The 24,465-nt window shown below is 44.9% G+C and overlaps 2 protein-coding genes across 18 annotated transcripts in view; one reads left to right on the forward strand and one right to left on the reverse strand.

Annotated features, from left to right (window-relative positions):
• The window catches only part of RHBDL2 (rhomboid like 2), a 58,256-nt gene extending 37,047 nt beyond the window's left edge, over nucleotides 1–21,209 (reverse strand). For 5 of the 15 annotated variants that reach the window (XM_086379946.1, XM_086379966.1, XM_086380005.1 and 2 more), the window contains exon 1: nucleotides 20,768–21,105. Coding sequence is in view for 6 of the 15 variants with exons in the window: in XM_086379931.1 (XP_086236057.1) it covers nucleotides 20,021–20,114 (94 nt within the window). In the remaining 9 variants the exon portion in view is untranslated. Of the gene's footprint in view, nucleotides 1–13,332; nucleotides 13,413–20,020; nucleotides 20,160–20,767 lie in introns of those variants that run through there. The other 10 variants (XM_086379931.1, XM_086379908.1, XM_086379987.1 and 7 more) reach the window with 7 other exon arrangements.
• LOC147375043 (uncharacterized) lies at nucleotides 7,352–10,618 on the forward strand. Of its 3 annotated transcripts, XM_086380084.1 has the most exons (3): nucleotides 7,352–7,811; nucleotides 9,097–9,189; nucleotides 9,932–10,618. In XM_086380084.1, the coding sequence occupies exons 1-3, from the start codon at nucleotides 7,723–7,725 to the stop codon at nucleotides 10,203–10,205; spliced, it is 456 nt and encodes a 151-aa protein (XP_086236210.1). In that variant the 5' UTR covers nucleotides 7,352–7,722; the 3' UTR covers nucleotides 10,206–10,618. The 3 variants fall into 3 exon arrangements, 1 of the variants encoding a protein (XP_086236210.1); XR_015156140.1 differs by lacking the exons at nucleotides 9,097–9,189; nucleotides 9,932–10,618 and adding an exon at nucleotides 7,967–8,104 and having other exon boundaries at nucleotides 7,698–7,816; XR_015156139.1 differs by lacking the exons at nucleotides 9,097–9,189; nucleotides 9,932–10,618 and adding an exon at nucleotides 7,967–8,104 and having other exon boundaries at nucleotides 7,704–7,811.
• Nucleotides 21,210–24,465: the final 3,256 nt, after the last annotated feature.

The raw sequence follows: 24,465 nt of genomic DNA on the forward strand, positions 1-24,465 counted from the left end.
CGCTCAGCTTTCTTCACAGTCCAACTCTCACATCCATACATGACCACTGGAAAAACCATAGCCTTGACTAGACAGACCTTTGTTGGCAAAGTAATGTCTCTGCTTTTGAATATGCTGTCTAGATTGGTCATAACTTTCCTTCCAGGGAGTAAGTGTCTTTTAATTTCATGGCTGCAGTCACCATCTGCAGTGATTTTGAAGCCCCAAAATATAAAGTCTGACATTGTTTCCACTGTTTCCCCATCTATTTCCCATTAAGTGATGGGACCAGATGCCATGATTGTAGTTTTCTGAATGTTGTCATTAGCATGTGCTTAATCAACAGTACCCAACGTTACTGACATTTTCAGCTTAGTCCAGTGTATCTAAACTTCCTCTCATGCACATGCTCAGATGCTCAGTCGTGTCTGACTCTTTACGACCCCATGGAGTATAGCCCAGCAGGCTCCTCTGTCCATGGGATTCTCTCAGCAAGAATACTGAAGTAGGGTGCCATTTCCTTCTCCAGGGATCAAACCCACGTCTCTTATGTCTCCTGCACTGGAAATGGTACATCTTCCCAAGGGGTACCACTAGCACCACCTGGGAAACCCTCTGAGTATTTTCCACTGGAATTTTCTTTTTTGGGAGGGTGGGGGGCCACATCAAGCAGCATGCGGGATCTTAGTTCCCCAACCAGGGATCGAACCCAGGCCCCTTGCAGTGGAAGCACAAAGTCCTAACCACTGGACTGCCAGGGAAGTCCCTAAAATTAACCATTTTAAAGTATATAATTCAGTAGCATTAAATACATCACCACTATCTATTTCCAAAATGTTTTCATCACCCCAGACAAAACCCTCATACTCAGTAAGAAGTCACTTCCCTCTTGCTCCATCCCTCCAGCCTCAGGCAACCATTAACCTGCTTTTGGTCTCTATGGATTTACCTATTCCAGATATTTCATATGAATGGAATTATATAATATGTGGCCTTTTGAGCCTGGCTTCTTTCACTTAAAGTCTTCAAGGTTCATCCATGCTGTAGCATGTGTCAGTACATCATTCCTTATGGCTGAATAATACTGCATCACATAGATAAAACCACACTGTTCATCCATTCATGGGTTTAAGGGCATTTGGATCGATTCCACCTTTGGGCTACTGTGAATAAAGCTGCTATGAACATCCCGATACAAGTTTTTATTTAAGTACATGTTTTCAATTCTTTCAGGTATATACCTGAGAGTGGAATTGCTGGGTTATATGGTAATTCTGTGTTTAATTTATCAGGAAATCTTCAGATCCCATTTTAAAGTGGTTAAGACTCTTCACTTCTATGGCAGGGGACACAAGTTTGATCCCTGTTTGGGAAACTAAGATCCCGCAAGCCAAATAATGAGGTGGAAAAAAAAAAATTAAAGTGGGGATAAGGACAGCACTTACTTCATAACATTTTTAATTTTTTTTATTGCAGTATAGTTGGTTTACAGTGTTGTGCAGAGATTTACAATCTCTGCTGTGCAGCAAAGTGACTCAGTTATACACGTATAGACATCCTTTTATTTGTGTTATTTTTTATTACGGCTTATCATGGGATATTGATTACAGCTTCCTGTGCTATACAGTAGGCCCTTGTTGTTTATCCATTCTAAATGTAATAGTTTGCATCTAGCAACCCCACCTCATAGCATTTTGGGGAAGATTATTTGAGATAATGCATATAAAACCTTAGGACAATTTCTGGCACATAGTAAACATGCCTTAATTATTAGTCTTATCGGCTATGGATGGATGAGTGGGTATGTGGATAGGCAGATAGATGGCTAGAAGGAAGGGTGGGACTGAGTCTGGGGTCTATTTTCACACTGCAAATTACTAGGAATTGGGTCACTGCCGGGAGCCAGACGGGAGTTCCCACCCATGACAAAGGTAATGCAGAGAGGATCTAACATGCAAAGGCGAATCAGAACTCGAGAGGCCCCCTGGACCTGCCCGAGCATCTACCCCAAAACCAAAATCTGTCTGTTTTACTATTTCACGACTTTCACCAACTCTTCTGACATTAACAGGGGGCTATCCCCAACCACCTTTCTCTGAAGAAAATCAACTTGGAGCTCTAGTTAATAAGTCTCCTGGGCATAATAGGAGTGTTTCAATTCAAACCCCTCTGATGACTTTCTCGCTTGCCTGACAGGTTTGTTCGAACTCCTGCAGCTACACATGTGATTGTTCACAGCCTCCCAACCACGAGAGGCAGAGAGGCACGGGAAGCTTAAGATATTCTAACAATGCAGAGCTTCTCAGAGAGTTAAAATTGTTAGAATAGAACTAGTAGAGGAGATTTCTTTGTTGAGCTAATGCTTGCTGCCAAGTTTCCATATCCCTTACCTACTGTGTCCCTGGGAGTGTATTGATTAATATAGTTGGTATATAGAAATGTAAGTAGTAGCTTTAATGTTTGTAACCTTGGACCCTTGAGTTAATTCTTTTCTTGTTATAGCCCACCACACCTTTGCCCTATAGGAATGCAACTTTATCTAATGCTTTCAGAGGGTGGTGCCTGACTTTAGAATAATCACCTTTAGAGAAAATAAGTTTTTTGATTGACTAACCATTATTCAGAAGAAAGGGTCATAAAATGTTACCAGGCCTCCTGGCCAGAAGATAATGTAAATCACCTAAAGCCTTTGCATATAAGTTTGCAGAAAGAAAGCCTGGCTTCGCTAAGGGTCAAGGACTGCTGACCTTGCATGACTATACTCCCCCTATTATCCTCTATGCACAACTTAAGGTATAAAAACTACTTTGGAAAATAAAGTTGTGGGCCATGCTCATCAAGCTTGGTCTCCCCATGTCGTTCTTTCTTGTTTCCTTTTTCTCTCCTTTTCTTCTCTGTTCTTCCTTCAGGATGACTAATTTGGAGCACGGGGGCCCTCTGAGACCACTTATTTGCCCGGGCTTCTAAGACCCACTCGAGAAGATGCCTAAGGTGGGGCACTTTCCGCAATTTGAGAGGGCGTCTGTGGCCTCTGTGGTCAGTGCAAACCTGATGGCACAGGTTTTATTGGCTTTCTGCGTAAACCAGTTAGCTCAAGCCTCTGTTTCTCTGCTTTGCTATCCTTTCGCCAACACCATCCTCCCGAGGGAATCCCTGGATCCAGCCGGGGCTGGACCCTGGCAGGTCACATTTATTTTTTTTCAAATGCATTCCATTAGGCAAGGGTGCACATTATAATAGATTATAGTTAATAAATTTAAGGAAGTCCCCTTTTATTACTTTTTTCCCAGTAACTTTGCTGAAAATAAAGGCTTCTTCTCTCACACTCACCCAGTCTCCAAGGGTCAGACTCTAAGTGTATAGAAATAGCTATTGGGTTGGCCAAAACTTTCTTTCAGGCTTTTTGCAATGTTTTGTGGAAAACCTGGATGAACTTTTTGGCCAATCCAGTATTTAATTCATTTTCCTTGCATATTGATGATTATTTCTAGTTTGTTTCATGTCTCATAAATGGCAAAACAGAGTATGGATTTAAGATCAGCAGCTCTTAAACGCAAATACTAAGGCACTTTTAAAAGAAGTTCAGGGACTCCCTGGTGGTCCAGTGGCTAAGACTCCACACTCTCAATGCAGGGGGCCTGGGTTCAATCCCTGGTCAGGGAACTAGATCCCACATGCCACAGCTGAGACTCGGTGCAGCTAAATAAATAAATAAATGTTTTTTAAAAAAATAAGTTCAAGTAGGAGTGATTAACATTGTGTTAATAAGCCCTAGTCATACACGGTCATTTCACGAGGAAATAAAATTCCACATTGTTAATAACACAACTTTATATCTATAAAAGGGCTTCCCTGGTGGCTCAGACAGTAAAGAATCTGCCTGCAATGTGGGAGACCCACGTTAAATCCCTGAGTTGGAAAGATCCCCTACAGAAGGGAATGACAACCCACTCCAGTATTCTTGCCTGGAGAATCTCATGGACAGAGGAGCCTGGCGGGCTACAGTCCACGGGTTCACAAAGAGTCAGACACATCTGAGTGACTGACACACACACACACACACACACACACACACACACCCCTATAAAAGGAGCTAGAAAAACAAGGATTACATTTCTCCCCCAATTTTTCTCTTTTTTCCAGACTTCAAAATTTCCAGAAATTTTATGACCTCAAGGCCATCATTTTATTTATTTTAGTGAAATATATTTCCTGTGTTGCAAAAGTATCTGACCCATTCAGTTTAGCTGAGCTCACTCTGTGTCTGCTTTCTCCTTGGTATGTGTGTGAGTGTGTATTAGTCACTCAGTCGTGTTCAACTCTTCGCGACCCCGTGGACTGTAGCCCGCCAGGCTCCTCTGTTCATGGAATTCTCCAGCCAAGAATACTGGAGTGGGTTGCTACTCCCTTCTCCAGGGGATCTTCCCAACCCAGGGATCGAACCCGGGTTTCCTGCATTGGAGGCAGATTCTTTACTGTCTGAGCCACCAGGGAAGACCTTCTTCCTTGGTACATGCAGTAAAGGGATCTGACGTCTAGGTCTACCTGCTGTCGTAGATTCTAAAAATAGATGAACATGTTGGTAGAGATGGTGGCATTTTGTTTTGATCTCTCTTCTCAAACGCTATTACGCTCTGACTTCCGTACCTGGCTGTGTGCCTATTGCATGAATATCGAGGCCTGTCTCTGGTTCATCTCCACAGGTGCTGCTTCTCATCTGACATTCCCTGTCCCTCCTACTCCTGTTTACCTTCTGCTCCCACAGCTGAATTTCTGAGCACAATTCACCACCATGGAAACACTACTGACCAGATTGGCAACAATGAAAAACACTGATCCATACTTATGAGGCTCTATGGAAATGGCTGCCGTTTATGAGGTGTAATTGATGCAGGCTTTTCACAAGGCAATTGGGCGGCTTCTATAAAATATGAAACTCATATACCTTTCAACAGACTTATTCTACTTCTAGAAATCTCCTTCTAGAAATGTATTTGAGCAAGTACTCAAGGCTATCATTCAAAGATGTTCAGAGCAGAACTATTTAGAGTAGTGAAAAATTACAAAGAAACTTAAAGTACGTTAATCAGGTTGTTGTATTTTCTGATAGTTCTACTTCCTTATACTGTGCTGAAATCTGCTCACCAGCACTTCCTGGGTCAAAGGTTCCCCTCCCCAGGGCGTCACAAAGCAAGTATAAGCTAGGGTCATGTCATTAATCATGAGGGTGTAGCCTATATAGGCCATGGGTTCAAAGTTGGGATAGATAATCTGAATTTTCTGGATTACCAGAATTTTCAGAGGCTCAGTCCATAGCACAAGATCTCAAAACAAGTCACCAATGGTTACAACACATTATAGTCTCAGAAATATAAAAACATCTACAGCTATCAAATTATTTACTTGGTCACTCTCATCACAGTGTTACTCATGGAGTGAATTGCTTACTACATTGACTGCTTTCTTATTCATTAAGCAAAGGTTAGGGTTTCTTAAGCTTTCTTGAATGTAGACTTGATATTATGCCTCAGCTCCTACCTTTTATCTGCAGCAAGTGGCTGTCAACTCTTTGTTGAAATCACACACACACGAACACACACACACACATGCAGATCAAAACTGGGTGGAACTGCTGTGAAATGTTGTCATCCTACACTTAGAGAACAACTAGGGTAGATTATTAAAAAGAATACAGGAAAAGTAGAAAAGACTCAGAGCCTTCTGGTTAAAAATGGAGATGTTCCCCTGCACACAAGAACTGAAGACCTTCCCTTCAAGTTAGCAATTATTCTCAAGAAGAGGAAAAATGGAAAGAACTTTTCGACTTCCTGACCTTACCTGGTATAAGCATTGTTCTTGTTATGAATCATGGAGCCAGTGTGCTGGCCAAGGATTGGAAAGGGGAGGGCTCTGCAAAGGGGAGGGCTCTGCTCATTTACCCAGAATAGTGATTTGCCTTTAAAATATATATATCTGTAGAAAAAGAGATTTCCATAAGATTTACGTAGGAGACTCTAGACATTGGCAAGGGATTTTTCTGAAGACCGTTTGTCAAGTGAAAGTCGCTCAGTCATGTCCGACTCTTTGTGACCCCTTGGACAATACAGTCCATGGAATTCTCCAGACCAGAATACTAGAGTGAGTATTCTTTCCCTTCTCCAGGGGCTCAAACCCAGGTCTCCTGCGTTGCAGGCGGATTCTTTACCAGCTGAGCCACAAGGGAAGCCCAAGAATACTGGAGTGAGTAGCCCATCCCTTCTCTAGTAGATCTTCCCAACCCAGGAACTGAACTGGAGTCTCCTGCATTGCACGTGGATTCTTTACCAACTGAGCTATCAGGGAAGCCCAAAGACCTCTTCGGTGCCCTTATTCACTATTGAGAATACTGATAGGGACAGAGTAGCGACAAAGTTGGTATTTAAATAGTTAATCCCACTAGGAGATTATAAGTCAAGAAAAAAGTATGGGAGACCCTTGTAAGTTAATGATCACTCAAGAAAGCAGGTTTGCTTAACCACAAAACCAAGCAGGGCTGCTTAGCAACAAAACCACACAAGAGAAGCATGAGACATGCCCCCTGACTGTAAAACCATGGTGGCATGAGACCCACATCTTGCCCAGTGAGCCTGGTAAGTTAATGACCCCTAGGACATGCTCTCTGCACACATAAAAAAACAATAATTTATGGAAAGGTAACATTTCAAAGTGCAAGATCCTCAGTGTACTGAGATCTGAGATAATTTTTCCATAGTGTCACGACAGTCATAGTAACAGTCATAGTGTCTTGACCATGTAGGGACAAAAAAAACCTCCCCCACCTGACATAGAGGAGGAGCTGACGATGGAAGCATGACATCTACTCAAGAATGAGGAAGAAAGTGGTTTTCTCCCTTTCTGACTTCTCCTTTGATTATAAAACTGTAGCCCACTAAGTTCTTGGGGTGGGGCACCTTCTCGCCTGGCCACTTATAAGCCTCACAAGCATCCTGTTCTAATAAATTACTTCTATCACTTTGCCTCTCACTGAATTCTTTCTGCACTGAGACCTAAAGGACTGGAGCTCCTTGGAGTCCCTCAAAATGCCATGTAGCATTTTCAATATCACATAGTGTTTCTCAAAATTATGTCATAAATTAAGTCAAAAAAATTTAAGTTAAGGACTTCTGTAACTGAGCAGGACCCTATGGGGCCTTCCCAGGACAGACCTCTCTGCCATATCCTCCGCTTCAGCTCCTCTCTAAGGTACCTAGATAACAGTATCTGATGCACATTTCCTGAGTTGTTTTGCAGATACTAAGTGAAAGTGAAAGTGAAAGTGAAGTTGCTCAGTCGTGTCCGACTCTTTGCTACCCCATGGACTGTAGCCCACCAGGCTCCTCCGTCCGTGGGATTCTCCAGGCATGAATACTGGAGTGGGTTGCTGTTTCCTTCTCCAGATCTTCCCAACCCAGGGATCGAACCCGGGTCTCCCGCATTGCAGGCAGATGCTACTAAAACCCCCACCAAATGAAAGATGTTAACTACCTGATGATGATGAGCACAGAGCCCCCAGGCCTACTGAACCTAAGGATTGATAACATTAACCCTGTGACTCCACCCTGTTACCTCATCAGAGAACTGTGTGCCAGCTGATCACATACCCTGGGTCACCCCTTCCTCGCCTTGCCTTTAAAAAATGCCTGGCTGAAACCCATTAGGGAGTTCAGGTGTTTAGAGAACTAGCCACCCTGGACTCCTTGCTTGATGCCCTGCGATAAACACAGCACTTTCCTTCACCACAACCCAGCGTCAGCAGATTGGCTTCAGTGCATGGATGAGTGGACCCAAGTTTGGTTCTGTAACACTTCCACTGTATTCTTTTGATAATGCTTATGTAATGGTCATTGGTTAATTTTCTCAGCCAATTACTCATTTCACAAATCTGGGTGGGCAGCAAGGACCACTTCCCAGTACAAAAGCTAAAAATGTTCAATACTCACTTTTCCAGGTTCTTAGGCTCAGGTATGTGACCTGGAGCAATCAGCTGCATTTGCTTAGAATTTGGAGGACTGGAGCTGCGGATGGGGAAGATTCTTTACACAGCGCACTTTAAAGCAATGGCAGCAGTATCTCGTGTCCCTCCAGCTGTGCCACTGGAGTCAGTGTGGCACCCAGCATCCGATGCCAGCTGTGTCTTTCATGCAGGTTGAAGCAATGAGCATGCAGCAGCAACAATGTGGCTCTTTTTGCCTACCTGGCTCTGTAATTTTGGTGTACTTCTAACTGCCTGGTCTCCCTTTGTTTCTCCTTATTTCCTTCCAGTGATCTTGTAATCTACCATGACATTGTGATATATTAAGAAATATATATATTTGGTCTTCCTCCCCAGCTCCTGGCACTGAGCTCCTAAAACCCCTGAAATTTCCTGAGCAATGTGAGAGGAGTATCTTTTGCTATTCTTAATAAGCCTCTTTCAACTGTACCTGAGTTTATGCAAATGAAGTTATTCTTAGAGGATGGGGACTGGTCACCAGAGGAAACAACCATGTGATTAGAGGGTTGGGACTTTCAGTCCCCCACCTCTGGGATGGGAAGAAGTGCTCGAAACCGAGTTTAGTCATCAGTGGTCAAAAATTTAATCCATCATCCCTATGTAATTGAATCTCCATATAAATCCTTAACAAATGGGTTTGGAGAACTTCCAGGTTAGGTAAACAGTTCAAGATGCTGGGAGGGTGATGCATTTACAGAAGGTGTGGAGGCTCTACATCCCTTCCCACATACCTTGCCCCACGCATTTCTTCCATTTGGCTGCTCCTGAGTTGTAGTCTTTATAATAAACTGACAATAGTAGGCAATGTCCAGTCCTGAATTCAGTGAGCTGCTCTAGCAAATTATGGAACCCAAGGAGGGAGGTGACAGAAACGCTGAAATTATAGCCATTTGGTCAAAAGCCCTGGAAGCCTAGGCTTGCAACTGCATCTGAAATAGGGAGCAGCTTTGTGGGAATGAGCCCTTAATCTGCAGGGTAGTCAGCGTCAGAATTGCTTGACATGGAAGACGCACACATGTGGTGTCAGAAGTGTGAGTACTATTAGAGGTCCACTCTATCTCACAATCTCTGTGATCTTCCAACAGGAGGCTGACACAGTTTTGTTGCTGTTTTCCTCAAGCCCAGAAAGTTCCTGATGCATCAAAGGTATTCAGAAAATACTTGTATCTGAGTAAAAAGTAAACAAACTCTGCAACTTTGATGTATTAGTAAATCTACAATTGTTCCAAAATACAGTTTATTTAAAAGAATGTTGGAAGGAGGGAGGGAAGGAGAGAGGGAAGGAGAGAAGAATTCCATGTACACCATATTAACTAAGAGTTTTGGTTACTTCTCTTATACCGAGAAGCACTTCCCCTCTTCCTTTTCCTCCGAACCACCCCCCCCCCCGCCCCATCGTCATCATTCTGCCATCACTGAGCCTTCACTGAGACCTGCAGAGCTACCATGCTGTATTGGTTACAAAAGGGGCTGTCACCTGTCTTCAGGGAGCACTATTCCTTGTGCTTGGCACTGTGAAGACTCGAGTTCTACTCCCCTCAATATCTTACAGAATTATTGTAAGAATCAAATGAAATTCTAAGAGTTGCCATAATGGTAAGCACTTAGTGTGTGCCAGCTTCTATGCCAAACACTTTAAGAGCACGCTCTCCTTTACTTCTTACAACAGTCTTGTAAGTTGGGATAATAACGTCCCCAATTTATGGATAAGGTAACTCAGGCTTCCCAAGCACCTTGCTCACGGTCATAGAGCTGGTGAGAAGAAGGCTGGAGCAGGAGACTTGAAGGCGCCTGACTCCAAAGGCCCCATGCATTCCTCTGGCTTGTGATTCCCATGTAACAAGTGTGCAAGAAGTGTGCATAGTTTTGAGTATTTTCATCCCATCCTTCCCTCTTTCCTCCTCCCACTTCCTCCTCCAGCTCTCCGATTAGATCCCAACTAGACTCTGAGAGTTCCCAGATGGGAGCTGCAGAAGAACTGGCAAGCGGGGCTGGGAACGCCCACCACTCCCATTACTGCTGCAAGGAGTCAAGATGGAGAAAGACATCCAGGAAAGAAAAAGGATGTGATTCTCTGAGAACCCGAGGACTAAGTCAGGCTCACCTTCCCTTCTTCACCTCACCCAGGAGAGCACTGCCAAGGCCACCAACCTTAGGACAACTCCTCTTTGACAGAGAGGCTTTCGATCACTAAGCTGTGCTGCTTCCCAGCTGCACTCGAACAACTGGGTTTCAGACATCTGAATTGTTTTTTTAAACAGCTGGCCCCACCCATTCATTGGTACCAGGCGGGCCCTTGCAGAGGCTGAGTCCAGCCTTGATGTGGCCGGGGTATCCAGAAGGCTGGGCAACAGACTATGCTGGGTGTACCCAATTGCTGCCCAGCTGGGCCTGGTGGGGAGGCTTTGGGTGGTGTTGCTAGGCAACCTGGGTAATTGGAGAGGCCACGGATTGGGCTTCTGGGCCACAGAGACGAACAGCCTCCTTCATCACATTGCAGACCATCATTATGCCTCATTCCAGAGTCCTGCAGCAATCTCTCTGTGGTTATAGCCTGAAAGAGGGCTTTTTTAGCTACAGAAATTAAGAACCAGCCTTTCCAATTTATGGGTTTGTGGTTGTTTTCTTTTCGCTACATCTCCAAGAATACACTTGAAATAAATAGGCAAAAGATTTTAAAACAAAATAGAAAGTACCTTCACAAATCCCCTTTTCCAAAAGTGTTCCTTATTCCTGAAGCAAAGCACACTTGCCCTCAATTGTGAGGGCACCTAAGGTAGGGATGCTCTTCTTCCTGAGGTCTCTGCATGCCCACTCTGTGTTAAGATTCTTCTTTGGAATCCCACAACTGCGGCTGTGGTTCAAGGTGGGGGGACCAAGACTCTGGTCATGTACAAGACCTCTCAGTGGAATAATTTCTTTGTGTCTCTCCCATTCAAAGACTATCATGACTGCCCCTTCCCAATCCACAGAACCACTTTCCCTTGTGGGGTTTTTAGTTTGTTTTTTGTTTTTGTTTCATTCGGCCGTGCCTCAAGGCTTGCAGAATCTTAGTTGCCTGAACGGGGATCGAACTTAGGCCCACAGCAGTAAAAGTACTGAGTCCTAACCACTGGACCATCAGGGAATCCCCATCACTTGTGGTATTTTGATGAATCCTCCTAGCTGCCTTGCAGAGAAGGTGATGCACCCCACTCCAGTACTCTTGCCTGTCAAATGCCATGGGTGGAGGAGCCTGGTAGGCTGCAGTCCATGGGGTAGAGAAGAGTTGGACACGACTGATCGACTTCCCTTTCACTTTTCACTTTCATCCATTGGAGAAGGAAATGGCAACCCACTCCAGTGGTCTTGCCTGGAGAATCCCAGGGACAGGGGAGCCTGGTGGGCTGCCATCTATGGGGTCACACAGAGTCAGACACGACAGAAGTGACTTAGCAGCAGCAGCAGCAGCTGCCTTGTGAAGAAGACACCATTTTTATTCCCATTTTACAGATGAACGACTAAGGCAAAAAGAGGTACCTGTGATTGCACATCAAAAGCAAAGCCAGAGCACTGTCCCATTCTTGAGGCTAGATCCTGAGCCACTCCACTATTAATATACCCACTGCCTCCCCACAGAGCTATTTAAGTACTCTATTATAACATGTTTGTTTTCTATTATAATAAATAATAGTAATAATAATATATACTGTAAAGACCAAAGCTTTATGTTGTATCTCATACTGTCCTCAACACATTTTCCTTGTTGATTGTGATCAGACTTTCAAAGTTGCCACATGCACACTAAGAAATAGAATATGGAAGAAGTCCCAAAGACAGACACACTATTTAACTAGGCTAATGACCTAGCCCGCCAGAGCACAGAGCTAAAGGAAAACTCCCAGATGGTGCCGGTGGTAAAGAACCCACCTGCCAATGCAGGAGACATAAGAGACACAAGTTTGATCCCTGTGTTGGGAAGATCCCCTGGAGGAGGAAATGGCAACCCACTCTAGTACTCTTGCCTGGAGAATGCCATGGACAGAGAAGCCTGGCGGGCTACAGTTCATGGGGTCACACAGAGTCAGACACGACTGAAGTGACTTAGCGTGCAGCACGCAATGACCTAGCCCACCAGAGCACAGGGCTGAAAGAAAACTCCCAACCTCCTTAATTCAAGGAGTTGGCTCTGTTTGATAACATTATGATACTATTTCAGTCCCTTCAGTAAGGAGGCAGAATCACTGCTCTCAGTAAGTATTTGTAGGTATTCTTCAAAAAGGCTTTCACTGCCTCATCTTCAATGTTTCTTAAATAATGGTCCATTGATGATAACCAACTGTGCTGCTTTGCACGGGACTAGGGATATGTGATTTAGGGTGCTAAAATTAGGACAGTCCTGGGCACACCAAGAACAGCTGGTCACCCTGACATAAACCAGCTACAGAATCATCTGAACAAGTCAAGTGGAGATGGCTGGTTCTAATCCTAGAGCAGTGGTTCTTAACCCTGGCTACACATGAGAATTGTCTGAGGAGATTGTAAAGCAGTATTAATATCTGAGCTCACCCCTGATCAGTTGAACTAAGGCCTCTGGAGCTAGGGTGCATTGGGATTTTTTGATGTGCAGCTAAGATTGAAACCCCCTGCCCTAGAAATTTGGATTCTGGGCTGGGGTCTTGCCCAGGAATCTGCCTGTCTTTGTAACAGCTCCCCAGGGGATTCTCATGTACACTATGATTTGATAACCTATGAATTCTTACGTGATGTGTAAATTTATTGGACAACATACCCTGAATGCCTTGTATATGCTATACTCGGGAAACACACACAAAAAACCAAAAACAAAACCACCTCCTATTCCCCAGGCCCTCTTTTTTCCTCAGTGGAGAACAAAGACCTATAAATTGTTCCAACACAGTATACAGTAGTCTCCCCTTATCCACAGCAACACAATCCAAGTCCCCAGGGAATATCTGAACCTGTGGGTAGTACCAAATTTCATCTATACAATGGTTTTTCCTATACACACATACCTATGGTAAAGTTTAATTTATAAATTAAACATTAACAACAATAACTAATAATAAAATAGAATGAAAACAATATTCTGTAATAAAAGTTGTGTGAATGTTGTCATCTTTCTCTCTCTCTCCAAATCTTATTGTACAAATTTAAAGCTGTTTCCATATTAACTAAGCACTTGTCATACATTGTGGCTGTAACTTTTGCGGTTTGAGGTGAGATAGCAAATCTAGCATGAATTTTTTTTTCTTCTTCACAGTTTCATAGATGATTCATTTTTATCTTAGCAGCCTCAGAATGCAATTTGTTTTTCTTACCATTTTTTGTTGTTGTTGTTGGTCACCCCATGTGACTTGTGGAATCTTAGTTCCCTGACCAGGACTCGAACTTGTGCCCCCTACAGTGGCAACACAAGAGTCCTCACCATTGAACCACCAGGGAAGTTCCCTTTTTTCTTTCCTAATTAAGTCAAGAAGTTTCACCTTTTCACTTAAAGGAAGCACTTCACAGCTTATCTACGGCATATCCAAATTGCCAGCATTATTACCCTTGTGCTTTGGGGCCATTAGTAAGTTAAATAAGGGTGACTTTGGCATACCTCAACTGATAACCAAGACTGCAGCTAGATGACTGGGCAGGATACACTAGACAAAGAAATGATTCATGTCCTGGGCCAGATGGAGCAGGACAGCTTGAGATTTCATCAAACTACTCAGAAGAGTACACAACTCAAAATTTATGAATTATTCATTTTTGGAATTTTCCACTTAATATTTTCAAACCAAGGTTGACCTCAGGTAACTGAAACCAAGGAAAGCAAAATCTCGGGTAAGAAGAGGGCGCTACTAAACTGTGGTTTAGATTTTCAAATGGGTCAGTCTCATCAGGGCAGTTGTGGTTATTCCGTTTCCAGAAGCCCAGTGTGGTAGATTAAAGACGGAGCATATTACTTGCTGTTTCTCCACTAAAAGGTGGTTTTGTTTCCCCACCTTGAATCTGGGCCAGACCTGTGACTAGTTTTGACTGATAGCATGAGGCAGAAGTAGTGCCAGATACCTCCAAGGCCAGGCCTGCCGAGATCTGCAGCCCTACTTCTGTTCCTCTTGGAATGTCCCCTCTTTGAGATGTGACATCATATAAGAAGAATGAGCTCTGAGGAGTGATTTGTTATATAGCAATAGTTACCAGCGCCCCTCATCAGAACCAGAGGACAACATGACATTCCACACCATTCTGCCTTCCCTTTAACACCATTCACCTTCACATCCCCTTAGCAGAGTAGACAGCAGCTGTCTCACCTGAAAGGGCCTCTCAGTTAATCTCCATCTCTGTTTCCATTCCTGCTCCCCTTCCAAAACAAAACACAATCAACTGTCTGCTTAAAATCCTTTAGTGGGGGGCTTTCCTGGTGGTCCAGTGGTTAGGAGTCCACCTTGCAATGCAGGGGACACTGTTCAATCCTTGGTCTGGGAGCATCTCTCATGCCCTGGAGCAACTGGGCCTATGTGTCACAACTACTGAGCCCTGTGTGGCTTCTACTGAAGCCCACGCACTAGAGTCCATGCTCTGCAACAAGAGAAGCCACCTCAATGAGAAGTCCCCACAAAGCAGCTAGAGAGCAGCCCCTGCTCACTGCAACTAAAGAAAGCCCACGCACAGCAACAAAGACCCAGCACAGCCAAAATACACAAAGAAATAAAACCCTTCAGAATTTCCCATTGTCTTCAAGGTAAATACAGGATCCTTGGCATGGCTGGTAAATCCTGCACCACCTAGCTCCAGCCTTCTTTTAACCTCCTACTACTCTCCCCACATCTCTGTGCTGCAACCACAGGGGCTTCTTTCTGACTCAAGCTCTCTCCTGTCTCAGGGTTTTTGCACTTGCTGTTCCCCGCACCTAACCCTTTCTCCTCCCCAGCCCCCACCCCCCAAACCCCAGCACATACACTCAAGGCTAGCTCTTTTTCTGGCCTCTCTGTAGTGGCAGCCCAACCTCTGCCCACCCCATATACTCTATCACATCCCCCTTCTAACTCACTTTCAGCACTTAACTATCTAAAAATACCTGGTTTGGGAATTTCCCTGGTGGTCTAGCGGTTAAAAATCTACCTTCCAATGCAGGGTACATGGGTTCAAGCCCTGGGCAGAGAACTAAGGTTCCACATTGGTTGGTTGGTTGGTTTAGTCACTAAGTCGTGTCCAACTCTTGCAACTCCCTGGACTTTCACCCACCAGGCTCCTCTGTCCATGGGATTTTCCAGGCAAGAATACTAGAGTGGATTGCCATTTCCTTCTCCAGGGGATCTTCCCGACCCAGGAATCGAACCCGGGTCTACTGCATTGCAGGCAGATTCTTTACTGACTGGGCTATAAGGGAAGACTCCACGCCCCACAGGGCAACTAAGCCCGTATGCCACAACTACAGAGCCCACACACTGCAGCTACTGAGCCGGAGCTCTGGAGCCCACGTGTGCAACAAACTGAAGCTCACATGCCACAGTCAGTATTGATCCCGCGTGCCACAAAACGATCTCCGGTATGACAACCAAGACTCAGTGTTGCTGCTGTTGTTTTCAATCGCTAAGTTGTGTCTGGCTCTTTGCAACCCCATGGACTGGAGCATGCAAGCCAGGTTTCCCTGTCTTTCACTATTTCCCGGCGTTTACTCAAATTCATGTCCGTTGGTAATGCTATCTAACCATCTCATCCTCTACCATTCTCTTCTCCTTTCGCGGCCTAAGATTTGATGTAGTCAAATAAATATGTAAAAATAAAAATCTGGTGTGTTTATCTGTTGTCTGTCTCTTTCTACTAGAATATAAGCTCCAGGGAAGTAGGAAATTTTCTTTTTTATCCTATCTAATGGTGCTTACTGTTTGCTGAATAAACCACTAAGTGAGTAGAAGAAGAAAGAAGGGGGAAATTTGGAAAGAACACTGAATTGTTACACTCGGAAAACCCTGGTTCTTGCTCCAGTTCTGCCCCCTGCTTATCTCCAGACGAGCCACTTCACCCCACCTGATCAGTCCCCACTGTGATGCCCTGGACAATGATGTTGTGTGTGCCACACACCTGCAGTGTTCACATTTGTTGCTCATGTAGCCCCATAAGAATTTCGGACAAGCTATGTTACTCTCATACATTTTTAAGTCAACAATAAATTATTTCTCACAAATTAAAATCAGTTGCAAGATAGAACTTTCTAGCATAGTCTTTATTAGAGACATGCTTTAGATATGTCTTCCTCTAAACCTTGGAGCTACAGATTTAGCTTGCTCAGTTTATGAAAAATGTCTGCCATATAATCCAATTGTCAAAACCAGTCCTCACTGTCAAATCGACCAGCTAAACCAGAATAATCTTCTGTCTGTAAGAGAATCCGCCTTCATTCTTTTCTTCCTTGTTACCTCTAATTAATTTTTTACTGAGGTATAGTTGACTTGTGGTACTATGTTAGTTTCAGGTGTACAACATAGTAATTCAAAATTTTTATAGGTTATACTCCATTTAAAGCTGTTATAAAATATTGGCCATTTTCCTTGTGCTATATAAGATATCCTTGTAGCTTGTTTATTTTACACATAGTAGCCTGAACCTCTCAGTCTCCCACTCCTATCCTGCCCCATCCCTTTCTCTCTCCCCACTGGTAACCACTAGTTTTGGTCTTACTGAGCGCCTAGCAATTCTAGCTCCCACCCTGCACTAGGCCTTTTCATGAGCATCTCTCTCTGTTAGAACATCTTCCCTCCCCAGTTTGTTCTCCTGGCCAAGTCCTAACACCCCCTCCAAGACTCTGTCCTAACATTTCCTCTGCAAAGCCTTATTAAGCCTCTACTAGGCACCTGCCATTGTGCTAAGCAAGGGATACAGTAACGAATAAAGCAGACATGGAAGAATTAAATGCCGCTTAGGGCACCACTGTCTTCTTTGTATTATCACTGTCTCCTCCACAAGGCTGTGAAAGCCCTGAAGATAGAACTTGTTTTATTCATCTTTTAAAGTTATTTCTTTATTCACGTTTGGCTGTGCTGGGTCTTCGTTGCTGCATGGGCTGTTCTCTAGTTGTGCTGTGCAGGCTTCTCACTGCGGTGGCTTCTCCTGTTGTAAAGCATGGGACTTAGGGCGAGTGGGCTTCAGTACTTTCAGCTCGTGGGCTCTAGAGCATAGGCTCAATAACTGTGGCTGCTCCACAGCATGTGGGATCTTCCCAGATCAGGAATTGAACCCGTGTATCCTGCATTGGCAGGCGTATTCTTTACCACTGAGTCACCAGGGAAGACCTGTTTTATTCATCTTTGAATCCCTATTAGGGAACCCACAGAACGAATCAGATTATGTTTGTTGAATTAACTAACGAAAGATTCCTCGAACATTTCTGTATCAGGAACATACAGGGTGCTCACTATAAGCTGTGAACATATACATAGGACCAACGGAGCACACGACTGAATGAATGAAGTATGAATGGGCGACTGAATGAACAAATCAGGGAAGGACTGGGTTCTTTCCCACTTGGATGAAGCAGCCCAGAGCAGGAGATGTACTGATGTACGGCAAGTGAGAAGCCAGTGTCTAGGAAGCTGGGAGAAGGCTGATGGCCTTTTGTTCTTTCTGATACACAGAAATTTGAAGGACAATAAGGATTTGAACAAAGTGTGGAATCCAGAGTCTGACCTAGATTTGAATTCTGGATCCACTACTTATTATTAGCCATGTGACCGTAGGGAAATCCCTTTGTCTGTTTGTATCTTCGTGTTCTCAAATGTAAAATGGGGCTGAGGAAAATATAATAGGGTTATGATTAAATTAGATTACGCATTTAAAAGGCTGTAACCTGAGGCCAAGGGAACATTTCATTCAAAGATGGGCTCAATAAAGGACAGAAATGGTATGGACCTAACAGAAGCAGAAGATATTAAGAAGAGGTGGCAAGAATACACAGAAGAACTGCACAAAAAAGATCTTTACGACCCAGATAATCACGATGGTGTGATCACTGACCTAGAGCCAGACATCCTGGAATGTGAAGTCAAGTGGGCCTTAGAAAGCATCACTACGAACAAAGCTAGTGGAGGTGATGGAATTCCAGTTGAGCTATTTCAAATCCTGAAAGATGATGCTGTGAAAGTGCTGCACTCAATATGCCAGCAAATTTGGAGAACTCAGCAGTGGCCACAGGACTGGAAAAGGTCAGTTTTCATTCCAATCCCAAAGAAAGGCAATACCAAAGAATGCTCAAACTACCGCACAATTGCATTCATCTCAACACGCTAGTAAAGTAATGCTCAAAATTCTCCAAGCCAGGCTTCAGCAATATGTAAACCGTGAACTTCCTGATGTTCAAGCTGGTTTTAGAAAAGGCAGAGGAACCAGAGATCAAATTGCCAACATCCACTGGATCATGGAAAAAGCAAGAGAGTTCCAGAAAAACATCTATTTCTGCTTTATTGTCTATGCCAAAGCCTTTGATTGTGTGGATCACAATAAACTGTGGAAAATTCTGAAAGAGATGGGACTACCAGACTGGCTGACCTGCCTCTTGAGAAATCTGTATGCAGGTCAGGAAGCAACAGTTAGAACTGGACATGGAACAACAGACTGGTTCCAAATAGGAAAAGGAGTACGTCAAGGCTGTATGTTGTCACCCTGCTTATTTAACTTCTATGCAGAGTACATCATGAGAAACGCTGGACTGGAAGAAACACAAGCTGGAATCAAGATTGCCGGGAGAAATATCAATAACCTCAGATATGCAGATGACACCACCTTTATGGCAGAAAGTGAAGAGGAACTAAAAAGCCTCTTGATGAAAGTGAAAGTGGAGAGTGAAAAAGTTGGCTTAAAGCTCAACATTCAGAAAACAAAGATCATGGCATCTGGTCCCATCACTTCATGGGAAATAGATGGGGAAACAGTGGAAACAGTGTCAGACTTTATTTTTTGGGGCTCCAAAATCACTGCAGATGGTGATTGCAGCCATGAAATTAAAGGACACTTACTCCTTGGAAGGAAAGTTATGACCAACCTAGATAGCACATTCAAAAGCAGAGACATTGCTTTGCCAACAAAGGTCTGTCTAGTCAAGGCTATGGTTTTTCCTATGGTCATGTATAGATGTGAGAGTTGGACTGTGAAGAAGGCTGAGCGCCGAAGAATTGATGCTTTTGAAGTGTGGTGTTGGAAAAGACTCTTGAGAGTCCCTTCGACTGCAAGGAGATCCAACCAGTCCATTCTGAAGGAGATCAGCCCTGGGATTTCTTTGGAAGGAATGATGCTAAAGCTGAAACTCCAGTACTTTGGCCACCTCATGTGAAGAGTTGACTCATTGGAAAAGACTGATGCTGGGAGGGATTGGGGGCAGGAGGAGAAGGGGGCGACAGAGGATGAGATGTCTGGATGGCATCACTGACTCGATGGTCGTGAGTCTGGGTGAACTCCGGGAGTTGGTTATGGACAGGGAGGCCTGGCGTGCTGCGATTCATGGGGTCGCAAAGAGCTGGACACGACTGAGTGACTGAACTGAACTGAACTGAACCTGAGGCCAGGCAAAGTTGGTGGTAGGAACTGAGGGTTCCCATCACTGACTCTAAGTATGCAAATTCAGAAACACAGCAGGAGAGCCTTCCTTTCCTTCCAGCTAGAGGTCCCAGCCCTGATTGCTGTTCTAACCTCAAATGGCAGGAGGCGCTTTCCCTATTCAGCCCCTCCCTTCACCACCTGCCCCTTCACTCCCAGCTCAGTGTTTACAGGTCCGCCCAAGTGCTTTCAAGGCCGAGGGTGTCTGCTACATGTTTACAAGATAGAGAGGGGAGGGTGGCAGTTAGGGTGGGTCATGGCAGGAAGCGGGCCAAAGAAGCACAGGTGTTTCTGGAGCCGGCCTTGCTGTGTGCCCGGCACTGGGCTTGGTGTTTGATATGCATCATCTCATGTCCATGGAGTCCCAACAACAAAACAACATCTCATGTCCTCTTTATAACAATACTATTTAGAGCTAAGGAAACTGACCTTCAGGAAGAGGTGGGATAGCAATCCAAATGCCTAAGACTCCAAAATGTTTCCACTCTGCCACGCTGGCCACCTGCTTACAGATGATCACCATACATTTGTGAAATAAATTTCAGTTCTCTTATTCCCAGGAAGAGCGAAACTGTGTGTCCCACGCCTAACTTCACCCCTGCCCCACCCTATCCCCCCACCCCCCACAGAGACTCATGAATAAAGAATAAAAAGTAACATGTTCAGGAGTGAACAGAATCCTTCAGACACCCATACCAGGAAGGAGGAAACAACCTCGGAGACTTGCTGGGCAGGAAGCAGCCAGAGACTGTCCGGCCCTGGCTGTGGTCTCCCGGGGCAGAGGTCTAGGGAGGACTAGGATCTGGCTCAGTTGGAGGGAGGAGAGAAATGTGGGACTGGAGTTGGGGACAGGTTACTGAGGAGAACAGGATGAAGGGGGAGAAAGAAGGCGAGAGATTGACCAGGGCTCAGAGGGGCAACGGCATTACCTGGTCCTCCCACCATCGGGGAGAGGGGTGAGTCAGAGACAGCCCCCTGACTCCTGGCCCAACCTGCTGCCAACTTTTAAAATGAAAGTGGCAGGAGCGGACACTCCTGAAGCCTCCTCCGGAAGGAGGTTGCTAAGGGAGCACTCCTCGGTCGGCCCTGGGCCTCGGGCGCTCCCCACCCCCGACCCGCCCGACAGAGGGACCCGGTCGACGGCTCCCACCGCCCTCACCAGAGCCGGCAGCTTACCTGGGGGAGGCCAAGATGCGTCCCAGGCAGGACAGGCTGCTCCCTGCCAAGGGGCTGCCTCAGGTATCCTGAAGTTCCCGCCCTGCCAGACACTCCTAGGTCGCTCCTCAAATTAAAATCCTCCGCACAGTTTCCCGCTCGCCCAGCCCTGGGGGAGGGAGCCCGAGGAAATTCCCTCCCAGCCCTAAGAGGGCCTGGGCCGGGCCAGCCAGCTCGGCAACCTCAGCCCTGGGCTGGCCCTGGATGAATGAGCCCTTCCGCTCCGCCTGTCTGGGTTTGTGCCAGTGAGCCCGTGACTGCCCCTTTGCTCTTTCTCCTTGGCCCTGGCCCTGAACTCCAATCCTCTTCCTAGTCCTACCCTCCCAGGTCTCTTGCTCTGTTCTCAGCTCTCTGGAGAGACCTCAGCCAGAGGACTCCCTTCTTTTCCCACCTTCTTATTTCCTGATTCCTTGTCAAAAAGATGCTGGAGAGCAAGAGAGCTTATTGATGCATCCCACAGGGGTCGGCGCCCCAAGACCCAGAGCAAGACAGAGCCAGATAGAGAATGGATGGAGGGGGGAAGGGGGTCTAAGGAAAAAACAGTCTTCCCTCCTGTGTTTCTTCTTTACTCACATAGGAATACCATCCAACACTTCTGACACCAGGTGTGTGGGTTTAACCCACCCCAAACAATTCTGCAATAGCAGCTGGGTGTCCTCCAGTTTAACTCAGTTCTGACACAATCTACCTGAAGTGAATGTCAGATGCCCCAGGTGAAGGGCTCAAACTGCTGCCCACTTTAGAAGCCAATTGCAAGAAGTAGGTCCCCAGGTCACCCATAACTTTTGTCCAACTTAGCTACACATCAGAGGTTCCTGTGTTCCCTTCCTGACATCTAGGGTGAGGTCTGGATGGTTACCAAGCACAGGAGTGTCTGTCCTCGTGGAGTTGGGATGCAACACCCTACCCATAGGTGGATGCGTTTACCAACCTGGAAAGTCCCTGAACTCCTAATGTTGGGATTTTATGGAGACCTCCTCACATAGGCATGATCAATTATTAACTCCATGTCCAGCCCCTCTATCCTGTCAGACTATAGAAAATTTCAATCTTCTAATACTGCCTGGCTTGGTCTTTCTAGTGACGAACTCCCATTCAGGAGCTCACCCAGAGTGGCCTCATTAAAACAAAAGATGTTCATTGTGCTCTTATCTGGACTGAGAAGTTTTACAAGTGTTTTAAGAGCCTTGTGTCAGGGACAGAGTCAAAAACCAAATATTAGAACAAAAAGATGCTGGCAGCGCTCTTATCACTTGGGAAATTACAAGACTTTTAGGCGCTCTCTCTAAACCAGGAACCTGGGACAGAGACCAATATATACATTTTTTTTCTATTATCTCACACAAGGGAACCAAACAGCTGGAAAAAAGATATTTAGGAGTGGTACAGAAATAGCAACTGTACCTGGGAGATGCCCTAAAGCACTAAAGATGGATCGCTGAGCCTTTTCTCAGGAGCTTAAGGGAGTAGCACCCCAGCCCTATTTCCTAACTAAAGCAGGGGGCACAGTCACCTGTTAGGAGTTAGAGGGATAAAGGTTGGATGGAAGATTGCAAGGAATTGTCAAATGTTTGAAAAAACTATTGAGAGGAGAGAAACTTGACCAAAGTAATGTAGAGGCTCACAGAGGAGTATGGAGAGTCCAATCAGAACAACACACATACGTGGAGACTTCCCTGGTGGTCCAGTGGTTAAGAATCCTTCTTCCAATGCAGGGGACGTGCGTTTGATCCAGGGTCAGGAAACAAAGATCCCAAGCCTGGGTGCTGTAACTACTGAGCACGTGCACTCTGGAGCCTGCGCCCTTAAATAAAAAGAACACAGATTAACAAGGAGGCAAGGTTGAGGGGCCCTCAGGGCAGCTCCTGTCCTAAGTGACGTGTTGGTGAGATCAATGGGAAATGGATGAGACTCATGGGGAATGCCACCAACACCGTTCAGCTCCCAGATCTAGGGGAGATGTTCCGTAAGATGGGAGCTGTCTACAGAGAAAAGGTCCTGCTTTAAGGGACTGTGGGCAGCCATGAAAGTGCAAAGAGCATCTGAGGCCAGCAGTGGCAGTGCTGGGTTGCAGAACTGCACGGGAACAGTGGCTGTGCCAACTCGACTCCAGGATCCAGTTCTCCCCACCAAGTAAAGCAGGACCCGGGCTGTCAGAGACACCATTGAGCAGTCCAGCCTCCAACCAACCTCCCTTGTTCTTGTCTCACCCTCAACAAGCTGCTTCCTGACTGTGACTTGGTTTCTCAAGCTATGTGATTTCACAGAAGGAACGTGTCTGGTCACACCCAACACACACATAAGTTAGGGAGCTCTCAGAGACCAAAGCCTGTATTTAATTTATCTCTGTGTCCCCAGCACCCAGCACTGGGTTCAGCAATTAGTTGGGGTTCAGCAATTAGTTGGGGTTCAAAACGGTATTTGAAAAACAGACCTGGGGAAGACTGATATGCCTTTAAATACATTTTGTAAATTAATAAATTCTCATTTAGGATTTGTGTATTGGTTGCTGTTGAAACCCCATTCATATGAATCAGTGCCTACAAATCATGTCAGTTCTGAAACATTGACAAAGGTTTCTAAATCTGCAAAATTCAGAGCCTGGCCCTGCACTGTGGTGAATTCACCAAAATCATACTCATTTCCCTTTTTAAAATTTATTTTATTGAAGTATAGTTAATTTACAATTTGTGGTAATTTCTGCTATACATCAAAGTGATTATATATATATAATATATATATTATATATATACACACACACACACACATACATTCTTTTTCATATTCTTTTCCATTATGGCTTATCAGAAGATACTGAATATCCCTGTGTTATACAGTAGGGCCTTCTTTATCCATTCTGTATATAAGAATTTGCATCTGCTAATCCCAAACTCTCAATCCATTCTCCCCCATTCCCTCCCCCTTGGCAACAAGTCTGCTCTCTATATCTTTAAGTCTGTTTCTGTCCTGCAAAGAAGTTTATTTGTGTCATACTTTATATTCCATATGTAAGTGATATCCTATGGTATTTGTCTATTTCTGACTTACTTCACTTAGTATGTTAATCTCTAGCTCCATCCATGTTGCTACCAACAACATTATTTCATTCTTTTTTATGGCTGAGTAGTATTCCATTGTATATAAATATGATGGCCCTCTAGATCAGTGAACCAGGCTTCTTCTTTGTAAAGTAGCATACCCAGCACCATCCCTCCTCATCCAACCAACATCATGAGATCTAGATCTTTTGCCTGGGAATTCCCAGGCAGCCCAGCGTTTAGGACTGGGCTTTGCTGCTCTGGCAAAGAACATAGCAGGATGATTGGACTGATTTGGGTTTGGGTGCTATAGGAAGGCAAGGGCCACGCATCTTTCCAGCTCACCACACCCGGCTCCTCCTCATTCATCCCTCAAAACTTTGGCTGTCGTATATGTAATCTGTGCCCAGAATTTGTTTCATTGGTTTTTCAATGTCCTCAGAAAGAGGACATTTGACTCAGGCTGGGCCAATTTGTTTCCTTTTCCTAAAAATGGCCATAGGGGAAGGGAGACTCTACTTTGTCTCTGCTTATAGCTGTAACTAAAAGAAGTAAGCCTGGGAGCTACAGAGAGTTCCTTACGAAGAAATGCACAGTTAACGAGTCTTTTCCATGGCACTC

The sequence above is a fragment of the Bos grunniens genome, chromosome 3, assembly GCF_055505025.1.
Source record: "Bos grunniens cultivar Pamir isolate PY7600 chromosome 3, Bosgru_T2T1.0, whole genome shotgun sequence".
In the NCBI taxonomy this organism is placed as follows: Eukaryota; Metazoa; Chordata; class Mammalia; order Artiodactyla; family Bovidae; genus Bos; species Bos grunniens.

Excerpts from the sequence above, each read along its gene's own strand:
- LOC147375043 (XM_086380084.1), top strand. The coding sequence starts at position 7,723 with ATGCCCTGCGATAAACACAGCACTTTCCTTCACCACAACCCAGCGTCA. Across the intron at positions 7,812-9,096 it reads GATGAGTGGACCCAAGTTTG|GAGGCTGACACAGTTTTGTT; the intron begins GTTCTGTAACAC and ends ATCTTCCAACAG. Across the intron at positions 9,190-9,931 it reads TACTTGTATCTGAGTAAAAA|CTCTCCGATTAGATCCCAAC; the intron begins GTAAACAAACTC and ends TTCCTCCTCCAG.